The sequence below is a fragment of the Triturus cristatus genome, chromosome 1_2 (genome assembly GCF_964204655.1).
Source record: "Triturus cristatus chromosome 1_2, aTriCri1.1, whole genome shotgun sequence".
NCBI classification, from domain to species: Eukaryota; Metazoa; Chordata; class Amphibia; order Caudata; family Salamandridae; genus Triturus; species Triturus cristatus.
This window is the reverse complement of record NC_140580.1, coordinates 1,012,177,451-1,012,203,707: the sequence shown is the minus strand read 5'-3', so window position 1 is coordinate 1,012,203,707 and position 26,257 is coordinate 1,012,177,451. Positions and strand designations below refer to the sequence as shown.

Below are 26,257 nucleotides of genomic sequence, written 5' to 3'. Positions count from 1 at the left end.
GTTGTGGACCGATTGTTACGGGTAAATAGCGTTTTCCATTTGAAGCGTGTGCATAGACTGTAAAGCAGTATTCATACTCCTAAGACGGTGGCTTGTGAGCAGCAACGGAACACGTTAGAAATAACATTTTAAGTGTAGCTTGAGCAACATGAGCTTTCTGTCAGGCATGAATTCCCGCACAGCAATGCTTAGTGAACGTGTGGATAGTAGACCATGCAGCAGCTTTACGGATGTCTGCTAGTGGAATGTTGCCTATGAAAGCCATAGTGGCTTCCTTTTTTGAGAGCCAAATATGCTCTAGGCGCAAAATGTAATGAACACTTGAATTTGCCATAACAAACCTGAATACATTTGACAATCCATCTGATGAGGCCCGCTTTAGAAACTGATTGTTGTAGATGTGGTTGGCCAAAAGCTACAAAAAGATTTTTGATTTTCTGAAGAGTTTTCTATGATCCATTTAGTATGTATGAGCTATTTTAACATCTAACGTGTGGTTGGGGTAGAAAAACAGGATAAATCAATAGTTTGATTAACATGGAAAGGTGAAACAACCTTTGGCCAAAACAAGGGTGTGTTCTCAGAATAACCTGATCTTTGTGTACTTGGATAAATGGTTCAACTGTTAGCGCTTGTAGTTCACTCACTTTGAGGAGAAAACTGATTGTATTAAGTAAGACCCCTTTCCTGGAAGGAAACTACTTTGGACAAGAGTGTAGGAGTCCTAATGGAGGCCCCAGAAGACGCCTAAGGACAATGTTCAGGTCCTATGGCGGAACCAGTGGTGTTCCTGGTGGGATAACCCACTTTAGGCCTTTCAAAAAGTCTTTAACAACAGGGATTTTGAAGATGGACTGGCATTCCCTATTTTGTAGGTAAGCAGCTCCAGTGGTGAGGTATACAGTTAGGGAACCAAAGCCTAGTCCTGCCTGTAATAAATACAGCAAGTAACAAATAATATCTTGACTTGTGGCTTCTAAGAGCTGTTTGCGTATATTGCTACAAAAATGAATAATTCTCTGTTTAGCCACATACCATGCCCATGTAGAGAATTTCCAGGCTTCAAAGGACCTCACCTGCCAAATTTGAAGTTTCACTGTCCTGAAGTTGGCGAGATACAGCTGACCTTTATGCCACATAAGCTCACTGGGTGCAGTGGTGACTTTTCATGGTGATGGATTGACATTTCAGGCAGTAGCAAGTACCACAGTTGCTGTGTCCAGCTGCGCAGTATGATTAGCCTCATTGTACCTTACTGCATCTTTCTCACTACATATGGAATGAGCAGTAGTAGGGGAAAGCATAATCAAATATTGTTGTCCAATTGATACATAATGGTTTGCCAACAGATTGCGGGTGTATGTATGTGGAGGCGAAGGTTCGCCATTTTGTATTCTCGAGTATGGCGAGCATGTTTGAAGCCGGAGTTCCCCAATGGTGGAAGCATTGAAGAAACACATGAGCTTTGATCTCCCATTTCTGTGTCTGTTGGTGTGTACTGCTCATCAGGTCCGCAAAGTAATTTTCCATTACTGGAAGGTGTTCCGGTAGGAGGAGTATCTGGCGACGAATGACTCAGTGTCTATGCTCGCTTGGCTACTGAGCTGAGTGCATGCACCCTTGTTTTTGTAGGTAATACATGATTGTCATGTTGTCTGTGTGAATTAGCATTGTTTTAGCTACAAATGAGGTTGAAAATGCTTTCAGCACCACCTGAACTCCATCAATTCCAATAAGCTGACATTCAGGTTTCTGAAGATACCACTAACCCTGCATTGGAAGCTGCTTTGATGGCCACTTGCTGATAGGGGCCATTCTACCATTGTAGTTCCACCATTGCAGTTTGTGCTGAAATTTGCAATCTTCATAATGCACATTTGCTTGTGACCAATGTCTCATAAGGCAGTCTTGTAGAGTACGCATATGCAACCGTGGAGTTGGAACAAGTGAATGCAAAACACCATCTTTTCCAACAGTTTAATTATCATTCTCCATAACAGAGGACGTAAAGGGGAAACAGTCTCTGAACTGCATCAATCTTACATTGCTAGGATAGCCTTTTGCTATCAATATATTGACTATGGCTCTCGAGAACAGTTGTGAGATTTTTTTACATTAATGGTAATTTCCAGCATTTGAGGTGTGTGCTGACTTGTTGAGTGTGAGCGCTTGCCTGCTGCTTTTTAGCAGCGAATCAACTAGGTATGGAAAAACAGAACTGCCATTACACCGAAGATGCACTATTACTACTTCCAGGCATTTGGTGAACATTTGAGGGGCTGCTGTGATCCACTGGCAGTGAGCTGGTTGAATCGGAAATTTGAAGTAGACATCCTTGAGATGTAGGGTTGCCATATAGTCCCGCACGCCGTAGAGTGGAATGCTGTCTTATACTAATTCTGAAGTGCTGTGACATGATGTGCCGATTGCAGCTCAAAACAAATAGAAGATTGCTCAATGTCCTTGAGGATCACAGAGTGAAATGGGTAAAGGGATTAGATACAGTTTTCTTGCTGTTTTAGAGATGCAGGTTTGAAAGCCCTCTGTCAGAGCAATACTTGCACTTCCTCTTGCAGCAGTGCTTGGTGGAATCGGCTGGTGGTGTGGCAGTGTGGGGGAATATTTGGTGGTGTGTTGTGAATTTCCATGCAGTAGGCATGAGCTACAATGGCGAGTAGCTACCCATCTGAAGTTATATCCTCCCACTGGAAAAGGTATAACCTGATGCATCCCCCAACAGGTCTTGAGTGGTAGAGTCAGTGAGTTAATTGGTTTGAGGCCAAGGAGCTGTTGTTTTGGGTGACTTACTGATGTTATTTTCACAGAATCCATGTCTGGGGTATGATTTAGTGATCTGCGTTTTGAGAAAGGACTGTTGGAGTTGGTATGGCTGCATTTAAGTAGTGCCTGTCATTTTTGGTGCCACCTGTGTCTGCGGGTAGCAAAACACAGACTTCTGAGGCTGGTCTACCATGGCTTCCGTAATCTATGTGTCCTTCCTGAGCTTTTCAACCATGGAATAAACTTGTGCATAGAAGGTGTTCCTTGTCAAAGAGAAGAGTGAAGAAGTGCTGTCGGACTTCTGGGCAGAAGGATAACACACTTAGCCAAGTATGTTGGTGGTGAAGGTCACTAGTGTTCATTACGTGCGGCCTTATGGACGACATCAAGGAATAATTTTCAATTGACTCGCACTTTTGGAGAATTTCCTTGCCTCTCTTTTTGTATGCTTGTGGAAGGTGATTGATGAGCTCTTTACTCTCCACCCATTGGTATCGGTCATATCTACCGAGCAGGCTGACAGAGTCGGCGATTCGCCATTGTGTGGAAGCTTCCACTGCCACCTGCTTAACTGTCGCATTGATGTATCGGGTGAAGAAGTATTCCCTATGACTTGAGTGAATATTCGTTTGTGTGTCATTTCTATGACAAGGGAGTGAGGTGGAATATGCCCACAAATGTAGACAAGCACCTGTCTAATGGCATTGTATTTCTTCTCAAACTGGGCCCTGATGACATGTGTATACACCAGATCTTTGAAATTTTTGTCAGAACACTTCAACCTGCCCTAAAGCACAGACAAATAATGCACTGACTACTCTGTTATTCAGAAATCCTCTATAAAGAAATCCTCTCCTCCATGTGGACGTTAACCTCTTGATGGTCTGCCACTTGTTGGACGACCAATTGAAATGCAGTTGTTACATCAGGCAAGTAGAGTTTTTCTTCAGGATACAATTACAATGGATTATCTGAAGGATCCTCATTATAATCATGTGTAGGGTTATCCATGTCATCAGAAGGCACAGGATCTTCTTTTGGTCTTGTTTGATGTTCAGCATGGTCCTGGTCTGAGTCTGTATGAATAGACTGAGCTGATGTAGTGAAGTTGCAGGTGACTGCTCTGGTAGTGGTGTGGGTTTCCTAGGCTTTTTCTTTGGAATGGATAAAGCCTTAAGTTCCTCCAGTTTTGACTCTTTGAAGGTAAGTTTGTGTTATGTAGCACAGAGCTAATCCACTGGAGTAGGCAATGCCTGAATGTTGCCGCAGAATTGATCAATATGCATCCACGTATCCTTAGAATCTGTCTGAACCTCTTGGTCTTCCGTAGGAAGAGAGTAACTTAAAGTCAAGCTCAGTGGTGGTTTCTTGGGTCTCTTCAGAGTTGATCTTGCTTCTGAAATGGGCCGAGTGAGTTCCCATTAATGAGGCTGAATATCTCAGCATTGATTCACGGGAGCGTGCGGATCTCTGACATCTGAAGGTGACTTTGGGCTGCCAAGCTGCCTCTGGAAGAGTGCTGATACCTCTTTGAAGGACGTTTAGGACTCAGAGCATGAATGTCTCATCGCTGTTCTTTTCCCTGGTGCCGGGGCTCCAATTGAGTTAAAACCCCAGAGGGCCTATGTGTAGTGTATGTGAAACTGTAGGTATAGTCTCTGCCCTAGGCAGTCAGAGTCAATAGAAGATACATATTGCAACCTCCACTGCCCAGGAGGGTATGGATTACCATAAGCCCTATTCTTTCCAAACCCATCCGAGCACATCCCCTCAGAGCCTTCAATTCCATGTTTGCAGGATAGGTAGGGAGAGTCTCAAACCTCATCCTGTAATGTGCCCACCATCTATTCTTTCAGTTGCGGATAGTATTTTTGCATCGAAAGACCTTACAAGTCAAGCAAGCAGGCTCATTATGGTTCCTTGCCAGATAGAAGTTGCAGACCCAATGCTGGTTTGACAATAAGAACCTACTGTTGCAATTAGGGCAAATTCTGAAAGCCACTTTCTCCATATCCTCACACCACACTAGTCACCCTCATACAACATCCAAAGCAGTCATGGTTCTTAAGAGGTTCTGCTGAAGCAGCCACTGGTTGCAGGGTGGTCTTGTATGTGAAGGTATCATTCCAGTGTCTTAATGTCGAGGTTTTCAGCTTCTGTAGCACTATGATACCAGAGCACGCGGAAATACATCCAAACCTGATAGCAGAACAACAATCTAAGGTGGAGCCTATATCCTGGTGCATTGGGGATTTCGGAACAGGCATCATGAGTCACTTCAAAACCAAAACGTCTTCTTTGAAGGACAACAACTTGCAAAGTCCTCACTCAACACAAGACTGTGAGTAGTATGTGAATCTGAAACAGCAAATGCTACCTCTCTGCTTCTGCAGGTACTTCCTTGGGCATTTCACTCACTTTATACAGGTATACTCCTACTACATCACTCCATTTCTATGGACCCTACTCTGGTCAGATTAACCTATTTCTATGTTCCCTAGCCCCACTCTTCTTCAACAGCTCCCTGCACCCAAATGCCTGGCAATTCCTCCTCAATAACATGCCTCTTTACCTAGTAGCTATACTAACAAGGTACCCCAAACCTGGTACCTCCATCTCTACAGGCACTGCCCTGCCTAGGTCATTCTGCTTCTACAGGCCATCACTGGAATGAGAAATTCAGTGTCTACAGGCCTCTTCTACACAGGTCACTCCCTTCAGTCAATAAGTGTTGGAAGTTAATGCCATGATAACGGCTTGCCCTCTCAAGCACAGAATTCTGGCGCAAACAGTATAAGAGAATGCCAGGGGGAAAATACCACGATGAAAGAGTTTCCCATTTTCTGAAAACTGTAGTCCAACTGAACGTTTTTGCAGACAAGGGTAGTATTGAAAGTAGAAAACTTCTCCATAAATACGGATCAGTAACAGAGATGGGGTAGGTTTTCTCCTGAAAAGAAGTATGCCATTGATACCCATTTGATTGCAAATTGCATGCTTCAATTAAGATTTATATAGAATTTATGAAGGCAAAGAAAAGCCAATTAATATCCAAAAATGAAATCCTGATGTACCAAGATTTCCACTTATTGAAGTGCTTGTAAAACTTTCCTTTGAGTCACTACACATTATTCTTAAACTCTTTTGACATTTTCTTTTGATTATACACCCAAATGTCCCCCTCTAAACGTTGTGCTCAGACTGGGATAATAACTTATTTGCTGCTCTGCATTCTATCTTTTTCTCAGGCTTGCAAAATGGAATGCTGGTGGCACTGAACAATTATTGACTTTTTAACAGTTTTTTACTCTCACAATTTTAAATATGGAAGTATTTAGATTTTCACAAAATTCTGATTTCTGATTTGTAGTCATGGAGCTTCATGACATCCTCTTCCAAAAATGTACAAATGTTCTGCTTGTATAATATCCTCATAATGAGATGGCTCCAAAAAGCCTGGCCTCACAAGTTGGGTTTCAATACCTCTACAACAGCGGTTGAGCATATCTTCTCCAACTCCACAGAATGGAAGGGTGAACTGACTTGGTTCAAAGTTCAGTCTGCCATATTCGGCAGATGTACCAATTGCAAGAATAAGACACTGGAACATAGCCTTTGGTACTGCATGACCAGGGGACCTATAAACGGACAGTGCTATTGACAATGGAAACAGTAATGAAAGGGAACAAGTGGCAGAAGAGGTATCAAGACCTGATCTAGAGGATTTCAGAAGCTGTTCTATTTTATTGACTCTACCAAATGAACTCTGTAGATAAACATTTGTAAAAAAAACCCTATGTAATCTTCTATGTAGTGCTCTACAGCTTCACAGCAAAACTGATATATCTGGCCATTTTAAACAAAGATTAATAGTCTGGGAATAGTCTGTGAAGTTCTACGCAAAAACTATATGGAATTCATTGATTTTACGTATAAAATTGTTGGAAGTTTATGGGATATTAAATAGAAATATCCATATAAGTTGTGCAATAGGGCACACGTTCCAGTAGAAAATTGCATAAGGCTTAATCGTTTCTTGGGCTATGAACGGGAGCAGATGGAGAGTAGGCAATCTAATCGCACCTGTTCAAGAAGGCATCTGATCACACCTTCCAAGTCATAACTGGTACTTTAGCCAAAGAAGCAACTTGTACACTGATAATAACATCATATCAGCTGCATTACAATTATGGGTGTAATTAATATCACAAACTCCAGCACGCTGAGTTCTCTCTTGGAACAGCACGGTGACCAGCCGCATCGATAATTGTCTGTTAGAATGTTCTACCAGCCCTCCTGATCTTTCTAAATATCAAGAGAGTGAAAGATGATTATTTATGGGGATTTTTCCTTAATTTAGTTCTATTTTCTTGCAATTTAGTTACTACCAAATAAAAGCTTGCACACCAGTGAACGTAGGTGCTCAAAACAGAATTGATTCTATTGAATCAAAAATGGGGGTAGCTGGCAATAAGGAAGACATAGATTTAAGCAAAGAGGAGAGGTAAAGAAAGTACATCAAGTTTTAGCTTCCCAGAAGAAACATGAGGCAGCATAGGGCATGGGATTCAGATGGATCAGTGATACATTTTAAAATCCCCAATATAGCATTTGTGAGTTTAAAAAGAAAAGAGATGTCTTGGCAAAGTTTTAGGTTTGGGTTGTATTTCACTAGGTGTTCGACACATTTTCAACCATTGTGTATGTGTGAGTGTTTGGTTTATAAAAAAAAATAATAACGCAAGCATTTTCTAATCAAAATAATAAAAACAAGGAAAATTAAATCAACTGAAGAGTGAGAGAAGAGGCAAAGAAAGCCCTTCAGAGTGGAAGAGTTTCTTTTGGTAGAAAAACTGCTTTTACTTTTCTTTGTGTGTCTTTGGCTCTCAGTCCATTGGGGGAGCCTGATCCTCAAAAGATACCCTAGTGGACTCCCTGAAGTCTGGGTGTCTCAGATCCTGGAGGAATTTGGTGGGAGTTAGAATGTGGGTAGAACCTGTGAGAGAACAGAGGCGGGCTGACGTCTTTCAAGAGAACACACATCAGGAGCTAACACGTTGCAGTCAAATGAAAACACTTCATCTATGAGACAACAAGAGGAAAGTGGGGGAGGTGCATGGTCAGAACGAATGGGAGGGAAAACAAGTGAAAGCAGGGCATGGATAGGCATAGTGGCAAAAGAGACAAGGGGGAGGCAGGAAAGTGTGACACATAAATTGGGATTAGATGATAACTATCAAAAATCACAGAGAGGAAAATACATTGAGGAACATGCATGTGCAACAACATACAGTCTGTAGAGTAGAAAATCAGACAAGTTAATGCAGACAGACAGCTTGGCATTTCGTGGAAACCCTTGGGTGACCATGGAAATAATGTTTCACTGAGGTGGAAATGTATCCCACTACTCCTTGTAACGCAGCCAAAAAGTAATCCCCTCCGCTCATAGGCCAGTGGATCAATCCTAGAAATCATCCTGAGTCTTATTGCTATGATACCCCAAATCAGCAGGTGTAGCGTATTTGTTGCAGAGAACGACCTTTACAACGCGGTCGTTACACCGCGATAGCTTTACAACGCGATCATCACAACGCAAGTCGTTACAACGCCTTGTGCTAGATGGCGCACTAAGCTAATGAATAGTATGATTTACTATTCCAACACCTTCCCTACTGTTACGTAGGCTGGAGTTGGAATAGTAAATCATACTATTCCTAAGTTCAGCGCCCTCCAGCGCAAGTCGTTGTAACGACTTGCTTTGTAATGAATGCAATGTAAAATACCGCGTTGTGAATGTATGCGATGCAACGTCATACATTCATTTGTTACTGATCACTACCTGTGGCTGCAAATCCAGAAGAAAAGTCACCATCCACTGGATTCCATGGATCATCTTTTAAAACCACCCACAAGATAGGTCCCCTGAGAAGGGGTGGTATAATTTGAGGAAAATAATTTAGCCTTACAAAATAAATTTTGCTCGTCACACAGGGCTAGCTTCAAAGTCTTCAAACAAACAAGCAGCTATTAAGCCTCTCATGGGACGTGCAAAAGGATTTATAAACACAGGACAATAACATGCAATAACCTATTTTGACCAGAACTTCAGTTTAGTATTAACTGACCAGAATTCAGCTCCATGTTAATTTTGTAGTTTTACTATTCCTCATGTAAACCTTTCACCATTCTAATTAGATGGATTTCCAAAGCAAGAGGGCTGTTGCAGTGGTTGCCTTGGCAGAAAGTGAAAGGAGGTGTTGATTTTACACTAATATTGCCTGTCAAATGAATTGGTGTCTCAGCTAAATCTTCGCTGTCCTCTTACGTCATGAGGCATCAGGTGGACAGATCATCCCTGGCTTCACGCAGCCTGCAGAACATTGCTCGTGGCAATAAGCCCCTGGTTTTGTCCATTTCCTCCTGGTGGGAGGATTTAGTATAGACCTATAGTATAAAGTGAGCAGCAATGCAAGTGAGAGGAGCGACAATTGATGGACTAGTATGTGGTAGCAACAGTGTAATGCAGTCCTACTGTATTCCATATAGACACACCGTTGAAGAATGGACATTCCCTTGCCAAAAAAGGTTTTGTGGTAAAAGGTTTGAAAGCTGTAGGGAAATAAATCGGAGCAGCCTTGCACCAAGGTGAAGAAGTAAGCCTGTCATTGGACAGCATCCTACCACGCATTACGCTCTTCATGTTCTTCCATAAGGCCAGCCTCCAGGATCATAAGTCTGGCTAAAGCATGAGTTGGCCAATTAAACTGTTCCAGACTCAGGCTACAGATACAGACCGAGTCAAAGTCAAGACGGGCCCCAGGACCTCAAAGTCACCAAAAATGTTGGTACAGGTCAATACTTAAGCAGTTCCTCTAGTTGTATTTTAGCATTACCAATATGAGCCAAAACAGTAGTGATTAGGACAGGGGCATAATGCAGGCTCCTGCAGCCCCTGCAGTGCAGGGGTCCTCCACGCATCACATGGGGGTCCCCATGCCACTCAAAACCTAAAAATTGCTGTGAGTTAGTGAGTCTCTGGGTCCCCTCAAGAAACTATCTAGATGGGCATCATATTGCACTATGCCGTAGGGTAAAGACATGTCCAGGTGGCAAACAGTCTTCTTCCTTGCCATCACTGACATTTTTTACATCCTTGAGGCTCATCCCTTCCCAGTCTCTAGATCCGCTCTGCATGTCAATGGATACTCACCTGTTCTGAACACTTCTGTGATCTTACACTACAACGGCATGCTATGCGTTTTACACTTGTTTATTGGTGAACACATACAATTAATTGAGAGTCTTTTAATTCCCATTTCACTGACTGCACAAACAGTGAAGTCTGAGCTACATTCCACCAGAACTTCACCCTATTGGAGTGTTCTCTTTTCTCACTTTGTGCGCTTCTGCAAAATGTCTTATTAATAGGACCTTAACCCTTGAATCACAACCTGATGATGATCTGTCTAATTTATATATGCATAAAATTACTCTCACTCTAATGTTGAACTCCTGAACTTCACGTGAATCTCAATCATTCCTAAAGATTCAACAAATCACTTTTATTCACATTAAATAAAAGGCATGAAACATTTCAATAAGACTGCTTCCAATGGCAGATGTTTTATACACTTTAGCCTAGATATACAAATTGTGGTGGGTTGCATCACTTTCTTGATGCAACACCAAACTAAAATCCTTTTTGGTATTTACAAAGCCACGCCAATTTCAATTGGTGTGTCTTTGTAAGAAAAAGTAACGCAATGCAGCGCATTGGGCTGCCATCTGTTACTTGGCATCAGGGAAGCTTTCCATGGGTCATGCATGGGTGTTCCTGTGCAGCCACCTATGGATTTTGACACAAACCCATATTTACAAAGATATGAAGAGATGGGTTTGCGTCAAAATGGTGCACCTGCCTGAGGCTAGCCTAACATGAAAAAACATCTTTATTTCTAATTACCTCTATGCATTTTGTAGCATTCATGCAGAAGAGACAAAACCTCCAAGGATAGTTTTTTGTGCATGAAGGCCCCCCTTCCTGCACAAAAAATATCCTGAACATAATGCAGGAACCCTTGAACAATGTCACAAGGGTACCTGTATTGCCGCTAGGCAACACAAAGTGCGCCAGCCAGTGCAAGGAGAGGGCAGAACTGTGTAATTTCCATGAAGATATGGAGCCGTTCTGTTCTCTTCATTTTATGCAATGCAGCACCGAAACTTTACTTGCTGCGCTGTGCTGCCTGAATTCTTTGTAAATATGCCCCATTATTGTAAGTCACTGTTTCCCACAGCACTGGCCTTACAGACTGCAAAGGAATCTCCACACATATTTATATTCCAGGACCTTTATGGACCTCACTTCAATTTGTGTCACCTCACATGCCAGACTCCTTCATCACACACCCTCTTAGAGAGCATCACTCATTGTCCAGCACAATGAGTGATACATCTGAACACTGAGAGTTTGTGATGTATGCCCTTCATATCCAAAGTCCTTGTGGACTGTGACAACTCAAGCTGTGCATTTCTCCTAGGAGAAAGATACCCTACCAATCATTCCAGAACATTGCGAATTTCCAGAAGAGCCAAGCTGTGTGTCGCATAAATGTTAAGCTACCTCTCATTGTAAAGTTCATGCTAGCACAACAGTCAGCATTAATGTATTTCACTTTAAACAGAGTGGCAAATAGGCATGGAATCTCAGTGTTACAAATATATTACATCGGGGCAACGGACAGTGGGGAGAGATGCAGAAGCGTGAAATCCAGTGATCAGACAGACCCTGAGACCTCAGGTGGGCATTACAGTACTAGGAGAAGGGTATATGCAGATCATGGGGCTGTTGATGCAGCACCCAATCTGACTGTCTACCGGTCAGGGGGTGAGTTTTCCCAGACCGTGCTCACGTCAGGTGGAAAGAGGTATCTCACCCTATGCTAATGCCAAACAGGGATAAAGAATGTGAAGATCACTTCAATGTGCACTAGTGGGAGTTAACTTTACGTCTCCTGTGCAGAAATCTTGGGGGATGACTTCCGTATGAAAACACGCAGAAGAAGGTGGCTTAGGGCCTAATTTACAGTTTGGTGGACAAGGTAATCCATTGCAAATGCGACGGAGGACCCTGTCCACCAAACTCTTGGTCCATGTGCCTCATTTTGAGAAGGGTGGACTGTAAGGTTTCTGTCTAAGGGTCAGCGGCATTCTCCAAATTTCAGAGACTGCAGTTCGTCAAGATGGTGGAGGTAATGTCCTTAGTCCATCTGACCACCTTCCAAATGTAAAATCAGGCCCTTGCCCTCTGCATCTATGCCAGGACCCCCTTTAGTGTGTGCATATCTCAGGTACACAAGAATTAATAGTGGCAACCACATTGTGTGACATCAAGAAGGTGTGCATCTTGGTCTGTCTGTGATGGTACATAAGGCGAGGCATTGGAGTGAAAACAAACATCGTCCCAATGCCGGCTATAGTTAGTTTGTAGATTCCAATTAATGGCACTGATTTACAGTGCAGAAGTAACCCCTATTGCATATAGTAGAGGATGGAAGGGGGTTGCCTCCCTTTGGAGGAGGTGTGTTGGATTGTGAAGCCAGAATGGTAAGGCAGTTGTGCAATATGTTTGTTAGAGTGTTGCACCACATACTGATTGTTGGGCCTTGCTTGTGCATTGGATTCAGAAAGTAGCTGGTGTGCCCTAATTCTATGATTGAGTCAGAAACAGATTGGCACACCCTCATTGTGTGATGGAATCAGGGAGCTAGTATGGCTCCCTTTATTTTTCCTCAATTTGGTTTATTTGTGTTCCAATCGTTTGTGCTATAGCCTGTCGTTCAATGATGCCAAGACTCAGCATATTGTTCATCGTGGTTTTTTTTTTTTCGTATGGGAGACCACCCTTTGGATGTCTTCTCTTTTCCTGCTGGAAAGGCCCTCCAATTCAAGGATTCATTGTCTTCCTTCCCCCTCCAAAATCTACTCATACTTCCTTCTTCCCTACAAAGTCTGAGGACTGGATTTCAGAACTGCGTGGGATATAGGGAACGGTACAAAGCACATCAAGCATGGGGTGGGATGGGAAACCACAGACTCACCTATGAGCACTTCCCACTTGCCGCTGGCTTGTGTCACCTCGTAGGCGCAGCGCATCTCGCTCATGCTCACACCTCCCAGGATGAATATAATGAGACGCGGGCCGGCCCTGTACTCACCCGGACCCTTGTTCTTGTGCCAGTGCCCATAGCGAGCGCTAAAAATGAAGGTACGAGAGACCATCAGATGCTGGTTTACAATCACAGGGAAAAGTCATGCCTCTTTGACTGAGGGTCACATTTTTCACCGATCATAAATATCTTCCATGCCGGGCATCCAACAGATTGCTATCTGGACTTCAGAGGCCACTGTGATCCTAATAGACATGACAGTGTGATTTAATAAATCTAGTTCTACATTTTCAGCCGTACTATTGAGCCAACAATGGCTCTCCTCCACATTGCCTTTTATACTGCAAGAAGGCAGGGTGCTTATGCTTTACTATGTCAAGATAGTTGTTAGTCACTGAGATCTATTTAGGTGATTTTGAAACCCACGGTCGAACAGTGAAAATAAACTTTCTTGGTTGTCATCAGTGGCCATGATACATTTCTGTGTCATCAATCACCATCAGAAGTTGGAGTTATCAGGAGTGAGGACTTTATATCTAGGCATTCATGAGTTTAGTTTTAGTGGCTACGAGCATCAATGATTTTCTACGTAGGAAGGCTAGTCAAGAATGGCTTTGTTCTGTGTAGTTTGCCATGAGTCAGCATGGTCCCTGTAGGTGGTTGTGAATGCTCATAAGTGACTACTACTAAGTGGTTATGAGGAGCTATGTTCTATGTATGTGATTAGGAGTCACCAAAGTCCTTCTTCAAGGTAATGAGTGACTATGAGCCTGATTTAGAGTTTAGACTCTATATCAGGTCCAATATTCTTTATAGGTGGTATGAGTGACCATGTATTATGTGGGCGGTCTGAATTAACATCGGGCTGGTGCTAAGTGGTACCATATTTTATTTCCCATGCTATTCCTGTCCACCTTTGTACTTGCCACACCCTGATAAATCAAAACATGCAATGTACAGAATAAGTCACCCAGATATATTATTTGCAAATATGGGTAAGTGTCTGCATATCGCATAGAGATATGCATGACTTATGATTCACATTGATTGACTGCAGGAGGTACTCTCTCACGCTATTTTTCGTAGGACCAAGACAATGGATTTAGTTAAAGTGAAGAGGCTCACGATTTGACAAGCAGGATAAAATCTTATTTTGAAAATTGGAATTTTAAAAGTGCGTAATTTACAGGTATCATTATTAGATCCTGGGTTATATTCAAACCCTTTAATGCCTTTCCAATTGCCGTTATGATCACAAGTTGCATGCCCTAACAAGCCTAAACTTTAAACTCCTAATGGCAGTGTCTAAGCCTATGCGAAACACTTCCTCTTGGGATTGCATTTAAGGCTACATTTAACACTACGTGAGTTTCAAAAAGCAACCACTGCAAATATTTTTACGGATTACCAGCAAACATCTGCAAAATGATCTGTGTTTGGGGGGGCAAACTATGGAAATTTCTTTGGATTATGAATGTTTTTGCACACCTTTTTTACAGGGGAAAAAGGTGAACATTTTCCCCCAAAAGTGGAAAATTAAAATTTTAGATTTGTCACAGGTTATCTGTTAAATAGATATTTTTGGATGAACTCCAGAAAATCATTTGGTACTGACCCAGCGGGCACGGTGGCTCAGTGGGTTGAGTGCATGCTACTGATATGTGTGAAATGCAGGTCATGTGATAAGATTCTAGCACAGCAAGGCAAACTCAGCCTTTCATCCTTCAAAATCATACACTGTGTGCCATTAAATTTGTTATTCGGAACACACCTGCTATTTATAGTGCTTATAAACAGAAAAAATTAAGTAATGAGTCATCCACAATACTTCTGTGGCACCCTAATGTTGACCAGTCTTTGCTACTGCAGGACCCTAAGCCCATGCCTAGCAAGGTACAAGAAAAGGGGATGATGTAGGACCAGCCCAGCAGCTGTTGTTATCACAAACAGCATGTTCACCTCCATCAGAGATATGCAACTCCACACAGTTCTCCCATCACAGCAGTAGTTCCTCCAACGTTTTAGCATATGTTGTTTTCTGACCCACCTTCACGGGTGACAGTCAAGTACACCGTGCTCTTTCCTTCCCGTATCGATGAATATCCAGACCTGTAATTTTAGGTGTTCTCACGAAGATCTGCAAGCTTAGACAGACCTTAACTCTCCCTACCTGACAGCTGTGGTGCTAAAGGAAGCAGAGGAGCGCGTAGATATGTATGGGTAGTGCTTTGTGTCCAGTTTGTCTTCAATAGTGTCCTGAAAGAGAGAAAAAAAGACAATGGAATCAGGAAATCTCTCCAATAGAGAAGGTGGTAGGTGACACGAGGCACTTGTGTAAGGGGCTCGGCTCCTGAATGGCCATCACAGCCGGCCACTCTAGGAATGCTTTGTCTCCAAGGGATTTAAAAGGATAATGGAAAGAGTCACTTATTTGAATGAACAGTGTTGTTTTTTGGTGTTTTCTGAATTAACTTTGAAGTTGTGTAGGAATCTGTCTCATTTTCCCGCCAACCGGAACCCTGCATGCCATTATAACGTGGTCGTTACAACGACCGCGTTGTAGCAATGCATGCCATTACTCCGTAAGACGGATCAACGACTTGCTCTGGGGAGGGGGGGCGCTGGATGTTGGAATAGTATAATTTATTATTCCAACTCCAGTCTGTGCAACAGTAGGGAAGGTGTTGGATTTTAAATCACCTTTTTGTAGTGAGTCAGATAAAGGGAAAATCAAGATGAACAGAAGTGGTGAATGGATAGTGGTGCACCTCGACAGGGAAAGCCCATTATATTGATACTGCAGATATGAGAGAGGTTAAAAGTCGATGGAAAAAAGAGACAAAGAATTAATAAAAAATGTAGGGCTTCTCCGGGATGTCCCAAAGACCTTCTAGTTTTAACTATTATGTGTTGAGCAGTAGCAGCGGGGCTCTCCCCTTCGAAAGACACAAGCCCCCTTGAAGTCTGTCTGGGGTCCTTCCCATTGGTCAAGAACACCCATTCTTTTCCATCCGTCCTTACAGAACGTTTTTACTTTCACTGAGTTCATTCATTTGCAATCGTTGAACACAGAAGAGGGACTGTCACTGTTGGGCTTAAACCTCAGTGTTACAAGACAATAGAGTCATGTTTGCACCAGTTACTTTCCTCTCAGCTTACTTACCCATGCCAGTCATCTCTCTGGCCCCTGCAGGATCCATCACTTATTGCTCTTCTCCCACTTCCCTCATGTCTCCCTCTCGAAGATCCCTTCCATCATCACATCCGCCACTAGACACTCTTCTCACCCATCCTTGCCTTCTCCCCACACCTTACCTACTATGGCCCCCTGTCATCACCTCACCTTCTTCTCTGCCCCTTCCCTAGTTTGAGTCAAACCTTGCTTCACCCTCACCTCCATGATGTCCTTAACAACTGGGGTCCACCGTGACAACTGATAGGTTTGTTCACTGATGCGTTCCTTGCGGTCTGGTTTACTCCTGCGACGCAAGGTGGACTGGAAACAGAAAGATGCAAACAGGCAATTGTGGAACAGATCACTGCGAAACAATCCCAAAAAATGGGAAATTCATGAAGCCAAGACAATGTTAGCACCCACCCCCTCTGGCGACTAGACCTTTCCCATCCGACATTCTCTTCTAACTTTTTACACTCGCTCTCAGCTTCTACGTGTAGTAAAATGTAAATTTTCTTCCTATATTCTCTTTTCATTCAAACCTTAGCATACCTCTTATAAATATACTTGTTAAGCCACTTAACATCCACTCTAACTTCTAAAAATCTCGCTCCTTTCAAACATCTTCTCTTTACATTTTATTTCTCTCTTCTACTGTCCTTTCTGCCTTCTAACCGTTTCCCTGCTTTTAATTTTCTTTACTTTCCAACTTTTGAAAACCTTGCATTCCTTCACCCCTTCTTCTGTTGCCCCTCCCCTCGCGTTTCCCACACTTCATTTTCCTTCTCAAAGAATACTTAGCATTCCCTTCATACCCTCCTTGCCTTCCAGACTCCTTTTTTCCCTTTAACTCACACACCCTCCTGGTCTTTTCTCTTCTTTTCGATTTTCTGCTCCAACCCATTTTTATGTTTTTCAGCCTTCATCTAAATGAAAGATCCTTTTCTAACATTCTAACTTCCTTCTGTAAACGTTTACATCCTTTTCCTACTTCACATCTGACCCCTCCCTTCTTTTCTAACCTTCATCTAGCCATAGTCTCTAAGCCTCTCCCCTTTTACTTTCTCATTCCTTCCTGCATTCTTCACACCTCTTGTTTTTACCACCACATGTTTTTTTATCCTTTGCCAATCATTTTAACCTTTATCTTTTTTTATCTGCCCCACACTGTAGCTAAATACTTACAGCTCTTTGTATTGTGCTGGTTTCCCTACGTGGTGCCTGAGTACTTTCTAAGGACAGATAACATAAAATCTAGACTATCAATCAAGATATTTGTAGAGCGCGCTACTTACCCGTGAGGGTCTCAAGGCGCTGAGAGAGGGGGGGGGGGGGGGGGGATACGCTACTTCTCGAAGAGCCAGGTCTTGAGGAGTCTTCTGAAGGCGAGTAAGTCTTCGGTCTGCTGTAGCTGGGTAGGTAGGGTGTTCCAGGTCTTGGCGGCGAGGTAGGAGAAGGATCTGCCGCCGGAGGTTGTTAGTTGAATGCGGGGGACGGCGGCGAGTGCGAGGCTGGCGGAGTGGAGCTGGCGGGTGGGGGTGTGGAAGCTGAGTCTACTGTTCAGGTAGGCGGGTCCGGTGTTGTGGAGTGCTTTGTGTGCGTGGGTGAGGAGTTTGAAGGTGATCCTCTTGTCGACTGGGAGCCAGTGTAGGTTTGTCAGGTGGGGGGTGATGTGGCTGCGGCGGGGGACGTTGACGATCAGTCGGGCGGAGGCATTTTGGATGCGCTGTAGTCGTCGTAGGTGTTTGGCTGGGATTCCGGCATAGAGTGCGTTGCCGTAGTCCAGCCTGCTGCTGACGAGGGCCTGTGTCACCGTTCTTCTTGTTTTGGTCGGGATCCACTTGTAGATCCTGCGTAGCATGCGGATGGTGTTGAAGCAGGAGGAGGAGACGGCGTTGACCTGTTTGGACATGGAGAGGGAGGAGTTGAGGATGAATCCCAGATTGCGTGCGTGGTCGGTGGGTGTCGGTGCTGTTCCGAGAGTGGTCGGCCACTAGGAGTCATCCCAGGCCGAGGGGTTGGGTCCGAGGATGAGGACCTCCGTTTTGTCTGAGTTCAGTTTCAGCCGGCTGCTCCTCATCCAGTCGGCGATGGCCTTCATTCCGTCGTGGATGTTGGTTTTGGCGGTGCGCGGGTCCTTGGTGAGGGAGAGGATGAGCTGAGTGTTGTCGGCGCAGGAGATGATGTTGAGGTTGTGGTGGCGGGCCACTTGTGCGAGGGGGGCCATGTAGATATTGAACAGCGTAGGGCTGAGGGAGGAGCCCTGGGGGACGCCGCAGATGATGTCGGTGGCTTTGGATCTGAAGGGTGGGAGGCGGACGCTCTGGGATCTGCCGGAGAGGAAGGATGAGGTCCAGTCGAGGGCCTTCTCCTGGATACCGGCTTCTTGGAGGCCTGTTTTTAGAGTGCGATGGCAGATCGTGTCGAAGGCGGCTGAGAGGTCTAGGAGGATGAGGGCTGATGATTCGCCGTTGTCTAATTGGCGCCTGATGTCGTCTGTGGCGGCGATGAGGGCAGTCTCGGTGCTGTGGTTTTGTCTGAATCCGGATTGGGACGGGTCCAGTATGTTGTTGTCTTCGAGGTGGTGGGTCAGTTGTATGTTGATGATTTTCTCGATGACCTTCGCCGGGAACGGGAGTAGGGAGATGGGCCAGAAGTTCTTGAAGTCCTTGGGGTCCGCCTTGGGCTTCTTGAGGAGGGCGTTGATTTCGGCGTGCTTTCCGGGAATGTCGCTGTTTCGAAGGAGATGTTGATGACCTTCTGTAGTTGGGGGGCGATGGCTGCGTCTACCTTGTTGAATATGTGGTGTGGGCACGGGTCTGTCGGAGATCCTGAGTGGATGGAGTTCATGACCTTGCGTGTCTCGTCGTCGCTGACGTTGGACCAGGAGGTAAGGTGGTTGGCGTTGTTGGTGCTTGGAGGAGGGGTGGAGTCTGGCGTGGTCGGGTCAGTCGTGGTGTTGAAACTGTCGTGGATGTCAGCGATCTTGCGGTGGAAGAAGATTGCCAGTTAGTCGCACAGTTCCTGTGAGGGTGGGATGTCGTTGGTGTTGGCGCTGGGGTTGGATAGACACCGAGGGCCAGATTTACAGATTATGGTTATAAGCTTATTTTGCACCAGTCTATACCCATCAGACAATGATCCTGACTCAATAATTAACAAAACAGCAATATGTCATCCCGTTAAATCTTTGTGAAATTTAGAGCTGAGTTACATTTAGAATAGCTCAAGAAACTCAATTTGACATTTCACCATGAAGTGATGCAACATCCATTATTTGATTCATCGATATTTATTTACAAAAATTTTGGATTATATCAATTTCGGCGCATGGTTGCTCCAGAGGGAACGTGCATAAGATAAAAGTGCTGAGAGGTGAATGTGTGAAGAGAGAAAATTTTCAAGGAACAATAGAAGAAATATTAAAATAATTGACAAGATACACGGTTATAATTCACCGTACAAGGTGTTCTGGTCACGTGTCAAAAAACAATTTCAATTTTCATGTACAGAATTCAATTCATATTGTGGCACGTTAGGGAAATGACGTGTACCAGACTTAATAACAAAGGGGTGTCGACGTTTCGACCCGTCTTAGGGTACAGAGGTACTTTGAGGCCTTGACCATGCGGGTCTTCTTCAGGACAACAGGGAAAGAGGGGCAACCTGACGAAGTCCTCAACTTGACTTAATGGTCTAGTGTGAATCCAGGTGTGACTCTACCATAGAACACTAGTATCAGTAATTCAATGACCATGTGAGTGGTCCTGTCGGGTAAGTTTCACCGACACTCGAAACTGCAACGCGGACTCAATCCGTTCTGCGGGGTATCTGGCCTTCTGTTTAAAGGGGAAACGGAGTTCAATTGGACATCTCGTTTCCGGACGCTGGCCGTGCTGCCTCTAATTCAGTACGCGCTTCCCGTGGCGTCTCAACCGGAGTTGAGATACCCTGCAGAACGGCAGAACGGATTGAGTCCGCGTTGCAGTTTCGAGTGTCGGTGAAACTTACCCGACAGGACCACTCACATGGTCATTGAATTACTGATACTAGTGTTCTATGGTAGAGTCACACCTGGATTCACACTAGACCATTAAGTCAAGTTGAGGACTTCGTCAGGTTGCCCCTCTTTCCCTGTTGTCCTGAAGAAGACCCGCATGGTCAAGGCCTCAAAGTACCTCTGTACCCTAAGACGGGTCGAAACGTCGACACCCCTTTGTTATTAAGTCTGGTACACGTCATTTCCCTAACGTGCCACAATATAAATTGAATTCTGTACATGAAAATTGAAATTGTTTTTTGACACGTGACCAGAACACCTTGTACGGTGAATTATAACCGTGTATCTTGTCAATTATTTTAATATTTCTTCTATTGTTCCTTGAAAATTTTCTCTCTTCACACATTCACCTCTCAGCACTTTTATCTTATGCACGTTCCCTCTGGAGCAACCATGCGCCGAACTTTATATAATCCAAAATTGTTGTAAATAAATATCGATGAATCAAATAATGGATGTTGCATCACTTCATGGTGAAATGTCAAATTGAGTTTCTTGAGCTATTCTAAATGTAACTCAGCTCTAAATTTCACAAAGATTTAACGGGATGACATATTGCTGTTTTGTTAATTATTGAGTCAGGATCATTGTTTGTTGTATTGATTTGATTCCCAGGTCTCTGACTTTTTGGGACAACCCCATTTTTTGTAATGGCTATACCCATCAGAAACCGAAAAAATAGTACAGCATTAAGTAAAAGAATGAACTGTCAACAAGTTCAACAAGCTAGCAATTGCAGAGAACACAGCACAGCACAGCATAAAAACATGGAATGTCCAAGATGCTGCGCTGCTTTGCATGTAAGGGAGAGAGCAGAACAGCACCATATCCACTAAAATATAGCTCAGTTTCTCACTCTCACTGCACTGGTGCAATTTTGGCTGTTGTGCACCAACATACATACTTTGCACCACATTGCATGGGTGAGTGCATGATCTAAAGCATATGTTAGAACTGGAAGGGTACTCTTCAAGTATAAAATACTATGTTTTGGCATAGCTTAACAGTTTGTCCAAGGGTGGTAAAATGAGATTGCTCATGTACCACCCAAGGAACGCCCTCTTGACATATATTAGTGCACAGTGGCAAAAAGTACTACTTGTTATTGCTTTCGGGCTGCTTTTTCATCCAAATCAGGATTTGTGATGGAAAGTAGATCTCAAAACAACACTTAGTGCCGGTTTGCATCACTGTTGTGATGCAAACCAGGCAAAAACTGTTTGCAAATCTGACTCAGAAAGCCGATTCCCTGCAGCTGTGTGTTTTTGTGCAGGTGGCACCCAATCAAATACTGCTATCACGCTCCACCGCGAAGGCAATGACTCAGCGTCTTCTGTCGCAAGTGCTATCTTTTCTCTCATGCAATGGATACTATGGAAAGGGTGGCAAAAATGTCTGAGGCCCATTCAATGTACCAAAGTGGCCCTAAAGCTGCTCAAAAAGACACAACATTTGTTGTGCTCCAGTGCCACTTTGCATATATGGCCAAAAGTCTATTTCCAAAAACACATCAGTACGGCAGCTTCAGAAGTAATACTTGTTGACAAAACAAGGACATTTTGGCCAGATGTATGAAGCACTGGTAATAAAATACTGGTCCCAATTTGTGACCAATATTTTTGGGAATATTGTGCTATTTTGCCAACCAACCCATGTGCCAATAGGTCGGTTCACAAAATATCGAATCACTAGGACCTGCACCGATCACAGGGATGGTGGCCTGCTGGAGTCAGCAGACCACAATGCTTGTGATTGCTTTTAAATAAAGCAACCTTAAATAAAGTAACCTTTTTAAAAAATACAAAACAGAAAACAGGATGTGTTTTACAAAAAGGAAACGTTCAAGTAACATTTTTTAGGAGTATACAGAGGTCCTTGTTTTTGTCAACATTCTCATAGGGAAGAGGTCCTTAGGGCTCCCCTTTCCATTTGAGAATGGGTTACAACTACATTTGAGTTGTCAGTAAAAAAGGAATGTTTTGCCAGCTGATTTTGGTTGCAAAACATTAATAAAGATCATTCTGAATCAGGATTTGCAATGGACGCCCTAAACATGACTCTTGAAAATACCAATTTGGTATTTAGTGGCAAACCCAAATTACAATTCGGTAATGTGTTAATGAATCATAATTTGGGTTTTGTTGCATACCAAAAGGCCTTTTTGCGATCGCCAACAGCCCAATTTAGCGAATCAGATGTTTTACGAACACAAAATGTCTTCGCTCATCTGGCCCTTAGGATCTAATGTATCGAATCATTTCACCATAGACAAAGAGGGTCTGATTACAAAGGGAAACTTACACTTTTGTGCAAATTTATGATATTTTCCAATTCACAAATGAATTTTACGAATAGTATCTTTACAACTGCTTATCTTTTTATGTGCAGAGGCTCCGCCATGAGTAGGGAGCCTCCGCAGTCGTAAAGATACTACTCATAAAATTCCGTTGTGGATTTCAAAAAATCTTAAACTTGCATAAAAGTTTGATACATCAGGCCCCACATGACTTCCCTCTCATTTTATAGAATGTGGTTCACGGGCAAGCATGCAAACAAGATCTTTATACATCCTTCATCAGAAAAAGAGATCCTATTTGATGCCTGTAAAGCTGAATAAAGGAAATGTGTAGTCTCAAGCACAAGAGTTGAGCATCTATTGCTAGTAATCTCCTATCGAAATCATACATTTGTACAAAATAATATATACAATAGATCAAACTGAATTTCTCAACCAATCAGTGACACACTAAACTTGCATAAACTATCCTATGAAGCACTCAATCACTTTAAAAACGATTCCTGGGGCTTACATCTGTGATGATGGGTACACCAAGATGGGCCATGTTGGTGATGATCTCACTATCTTCAGGAGGGATCTGGGCATGTTGAATCAGTTTGTTGAGATTCTCTTCTGTGATACCTGGAAAAACCAATAAAGAGGGCTGATATTGTACAGATGTTTATGTCTGAGATATCAGCAATAGCTGATGTAAACCGTCTAAACAACAGCAGTCTAATTACCTCTGCTTCACTATCCCCATCACACTCAGCCATCAGCATCTATCTACCATCCAACTCATTGACAGCCTATGCATTTCCATCACAAAAAACAAAGTTTATTTCCTGACTCAGCTTTAATCACCATAGTCCTTCAAATCACTGATGGCAATTTTCTACATTAGATGGCTAAAGAGTGCTTCATTTGAGCCGGTGCTTTCCGGTGCTCAGCACCGGCACCTAAATGTCAACACCATACTTGGAAAAGTCCACCACATGGTGGCTCTGCTCATCTAATTTAGAGATGGGCAGAACAACGGTAGTTTAGGACTACAGTATACATTAAAAATGCTAATACCTGCCTCCCCAGCCATTCCTTTAGCTTTGGGGACCCGAAATAATCCGAACTGTCGCATTTACATGCAAGAGAGATGGTTAGTAGTTGTTTTTGGCAGCAATGACAAGTGTGAATGGTGGTGCAAGCTGCAGTGGCCTCCTGGTCAGAGACCTGGCACTTAATAGTTTACAAATTAAGCACTGCTAAAGACTTTATCCCAGGACTAGAGAGACTCTCTCCTCAAAACCATCAGATCCATTCTTATGTTCATAAGTAACAATGAAACCATTGCAACATCTCTAGGCTACTTAGAGAAAATAGATTCATTGTGTGGTTTATCCGAGAGCAGGCTTTCATACCTCACACAAGATACTGTCATAGGTGACATCCTTGATGTCACTGTGACCTGGGAGTCAAGTCTCAAATGAGCATAGCATCTATCCCCTCCATAGATGGGCTAATGGGCAGGCAGTGTGAGCTTGTCTTGACTATCTTGCAAGGCTGTGCTTCTTTTGGTATACATCTGGTTGCTTACGTAAACCCTATATTCACACAGCAGTGCGCAGTCTCTAAACCTTTCATGTGCTCTGAACAAATTTACCAACTTACCCTACAGGAAGAGCGATATGGCCCTACTTTTACCACCATCTATCATGCACACTGTAACAGAAACCAAGCAGAGACTTGGACAAAATGTTTGTCCACATTTTGGAAGGGATGAGAACTGTTTCGAGAGCTCACACAAAAGAGTCATCTCAATGAAGGGCTTTGGTAAGGGGAAGAAGGCACAGTCCCGATGTTAAGTGTGAAGGTCTGGAAGATACAATCACCATTTTCTAATTTATAGCAGGTTTTTTATTGCTGAAATCCCACAATAGGGTTTTCTCTGAGAAGGGATATTTCACAATGCTCACAATGTATAAATGATCGAGACTTGGGTGAAGGTCAGTGACAAAGTGCCAAAAATAAAAAATGGATCCAGACAGGAAATATAACAGATGAACCTAGTGATCCATTTCAGCCATCACAATGTCTAACACCAGCCATCAAGTCACTCATCAGGAACCAAGCCATTATAATTACTACCCTCTATCAATTTGGCTACCAGCTGCCATCCTTTACGCCTTCATTTATGCCTCTAAAAGTCTATTTTAAGCCCTTAGCATAGACGATGCCATCTGCACTTACCGTTCTTCAGGAAGACGTAGAGAAGAATGATACGAATCTTGTCATAGGTGCTGACATTTCCATCCAGAAGGATTGGAACAATGGCTCTCATTGGGTCCTTGATCTTCTCTCCCTCTGCATCTGTGCCCATGGCCAAGTCCTGCAGAGAACAGACACAGCAGGACATTCACTCCAAGGATGGTGCAAAACGTATGATGCACGCAAGGCTATCATGGGTAACATCCTTCAGTCCACTTAAAACTCCATACTAAGATGATTTGTTAGAATACTATAGTATTGCTTTGGTGATTGACAATAAGGCAGGTACCTAGAAGAGGGTGGGAGGAACATCTTCAACAAGCACCTGACTATATATCACTGGCCTTCTTACCACCAGCAGTAACCTTCATCATTCTTCGCACTATTGAAGATCAGTACCCTTGTCAGCATTGACTAGTGTTTAGTCAGGGGTGTAATGCAGGCTCCTGCAGCAAAGGGGGACCCCCCATTCAGCCTAAGGTCAATGAAGTGTAGTATGTTTTGGTTGTCTTAGGGCCCTCACCATATTCTGCTGGCGGGGGGCAAGATTTTGGATTATTTTACTGTTTACAGTGACACATCAGATTCTGAATAGGGTACATGTCATCACGAGGAATGGTAGAGTATGGATGTGTCTTAATTTCATGAATGCTTGGTTCCACATCACAAGATGAATGTTTAGATCTTTGATGGTAGATTGCAACAAACCCAGGAACCAATGCGATAACATGTCTCACGTTTTGTGGTTTAGAAAACGTACTGGAACCTGACACAACATCTGACCTTCAGTAAAGGGGATGCTATTTACTTTACTTTGTCTGCATGTGGTGAAAGATCTTAAGTGACAGAGGAGAACATCTGTTAATAGGAAGTCAAATACACTAAGATCCAATATGGTACTCTTAAAGACAAAATGCCACGTCAGTGACCAGTTTGATGCTGTAGAGATGCATGATAGATGATATTTGAAATAAAGACAAGCAATTCAGACAGCCCTTAAAACTTAAAAATGGCAGTAGTTTGTTTGATAAAACCATGATCATGTGCAGTAGAATGTGAAAAAGTATGGGCAGCACTATTTTTGTACGTTAAGCAGACCCTTGGATTCAGACATCTTACCGTGAAACACTTCCAAGTCATGAAATGTGCAAGGGGGAAACACTTAATTTGCACTGCATTGAAATGCATAAACATATCTCCTGATGAGGTGATCGTTTTTATTCTTGCCTTGCTTGGTGACGCTCCACTGCCAACTGCATTGAGGTTTGTCCTAAATAAAACTCAGCATGGAAAGACTTTAAACCTAACTTCACTTAATAGGAGCTAATTAATGTGTTTATGTGACTGTCGGCAGCAAGACTACTGGATGTTAAATATAGAAAGATATCCAGAAAGGCACTACATTTTCAAAGCTACTTCTTGAGCATGCCACTACTAACTTCTAGGCTAGGTTCGACTTGGTATGGGCTCTTGTCTCTCAGTGTTCTTTGTTTTGCAGAAATAGCCCAGGAGGTTTAAAGACCCAAAACCCC

General features: G+C 43.2%; 1 protein-coding gene across 2 annotated transcripts in view; it reads right to left on the bottom strand.

The window, feature by feature from the left end:
* Positions 1–26,257, bottom strand: part of STXBP1 (syntaxin binding protein 1) — a 223,420-nt gene that overhangs the window by 10,853 nt on the left and 186,310 nt on the right. Inside the window, exons 14-19 of one of the 2 annotated variants that reach the window (XM_085611824.1) lie at positions 24,708–24,846; positions 22,996–23,105; positions 16,345–16,446; positions 15,121–15,206; positions 12,882–13,036; positions 7,645–7,777 (exon numbers count right to left, since the gene is read on the bottom strand). In XM_085611824.1, the coding sequence (XP_085467950.1) occupies positions 7,668–7,777; positions 12,882–13,036; positions 15,121–15,206; positions 16,345–16,446; positions 22,996–23,105; positions 24,708–24,846 (702 nt within the window). In that variant the 3' untranslated portion in view covers positions 7,645–7,667. The remainder of the gene's footprint in view (positions 1–7,644; positions 7,778–12,881; positions 13,037–15,120; positions 15,207–16,344; positions 16,447–22,995; positions 23,106–24,707; positions 24,847–26,257) is intronic. The other variant, XM_085611832.1, reaches the window with a different exon arrangement.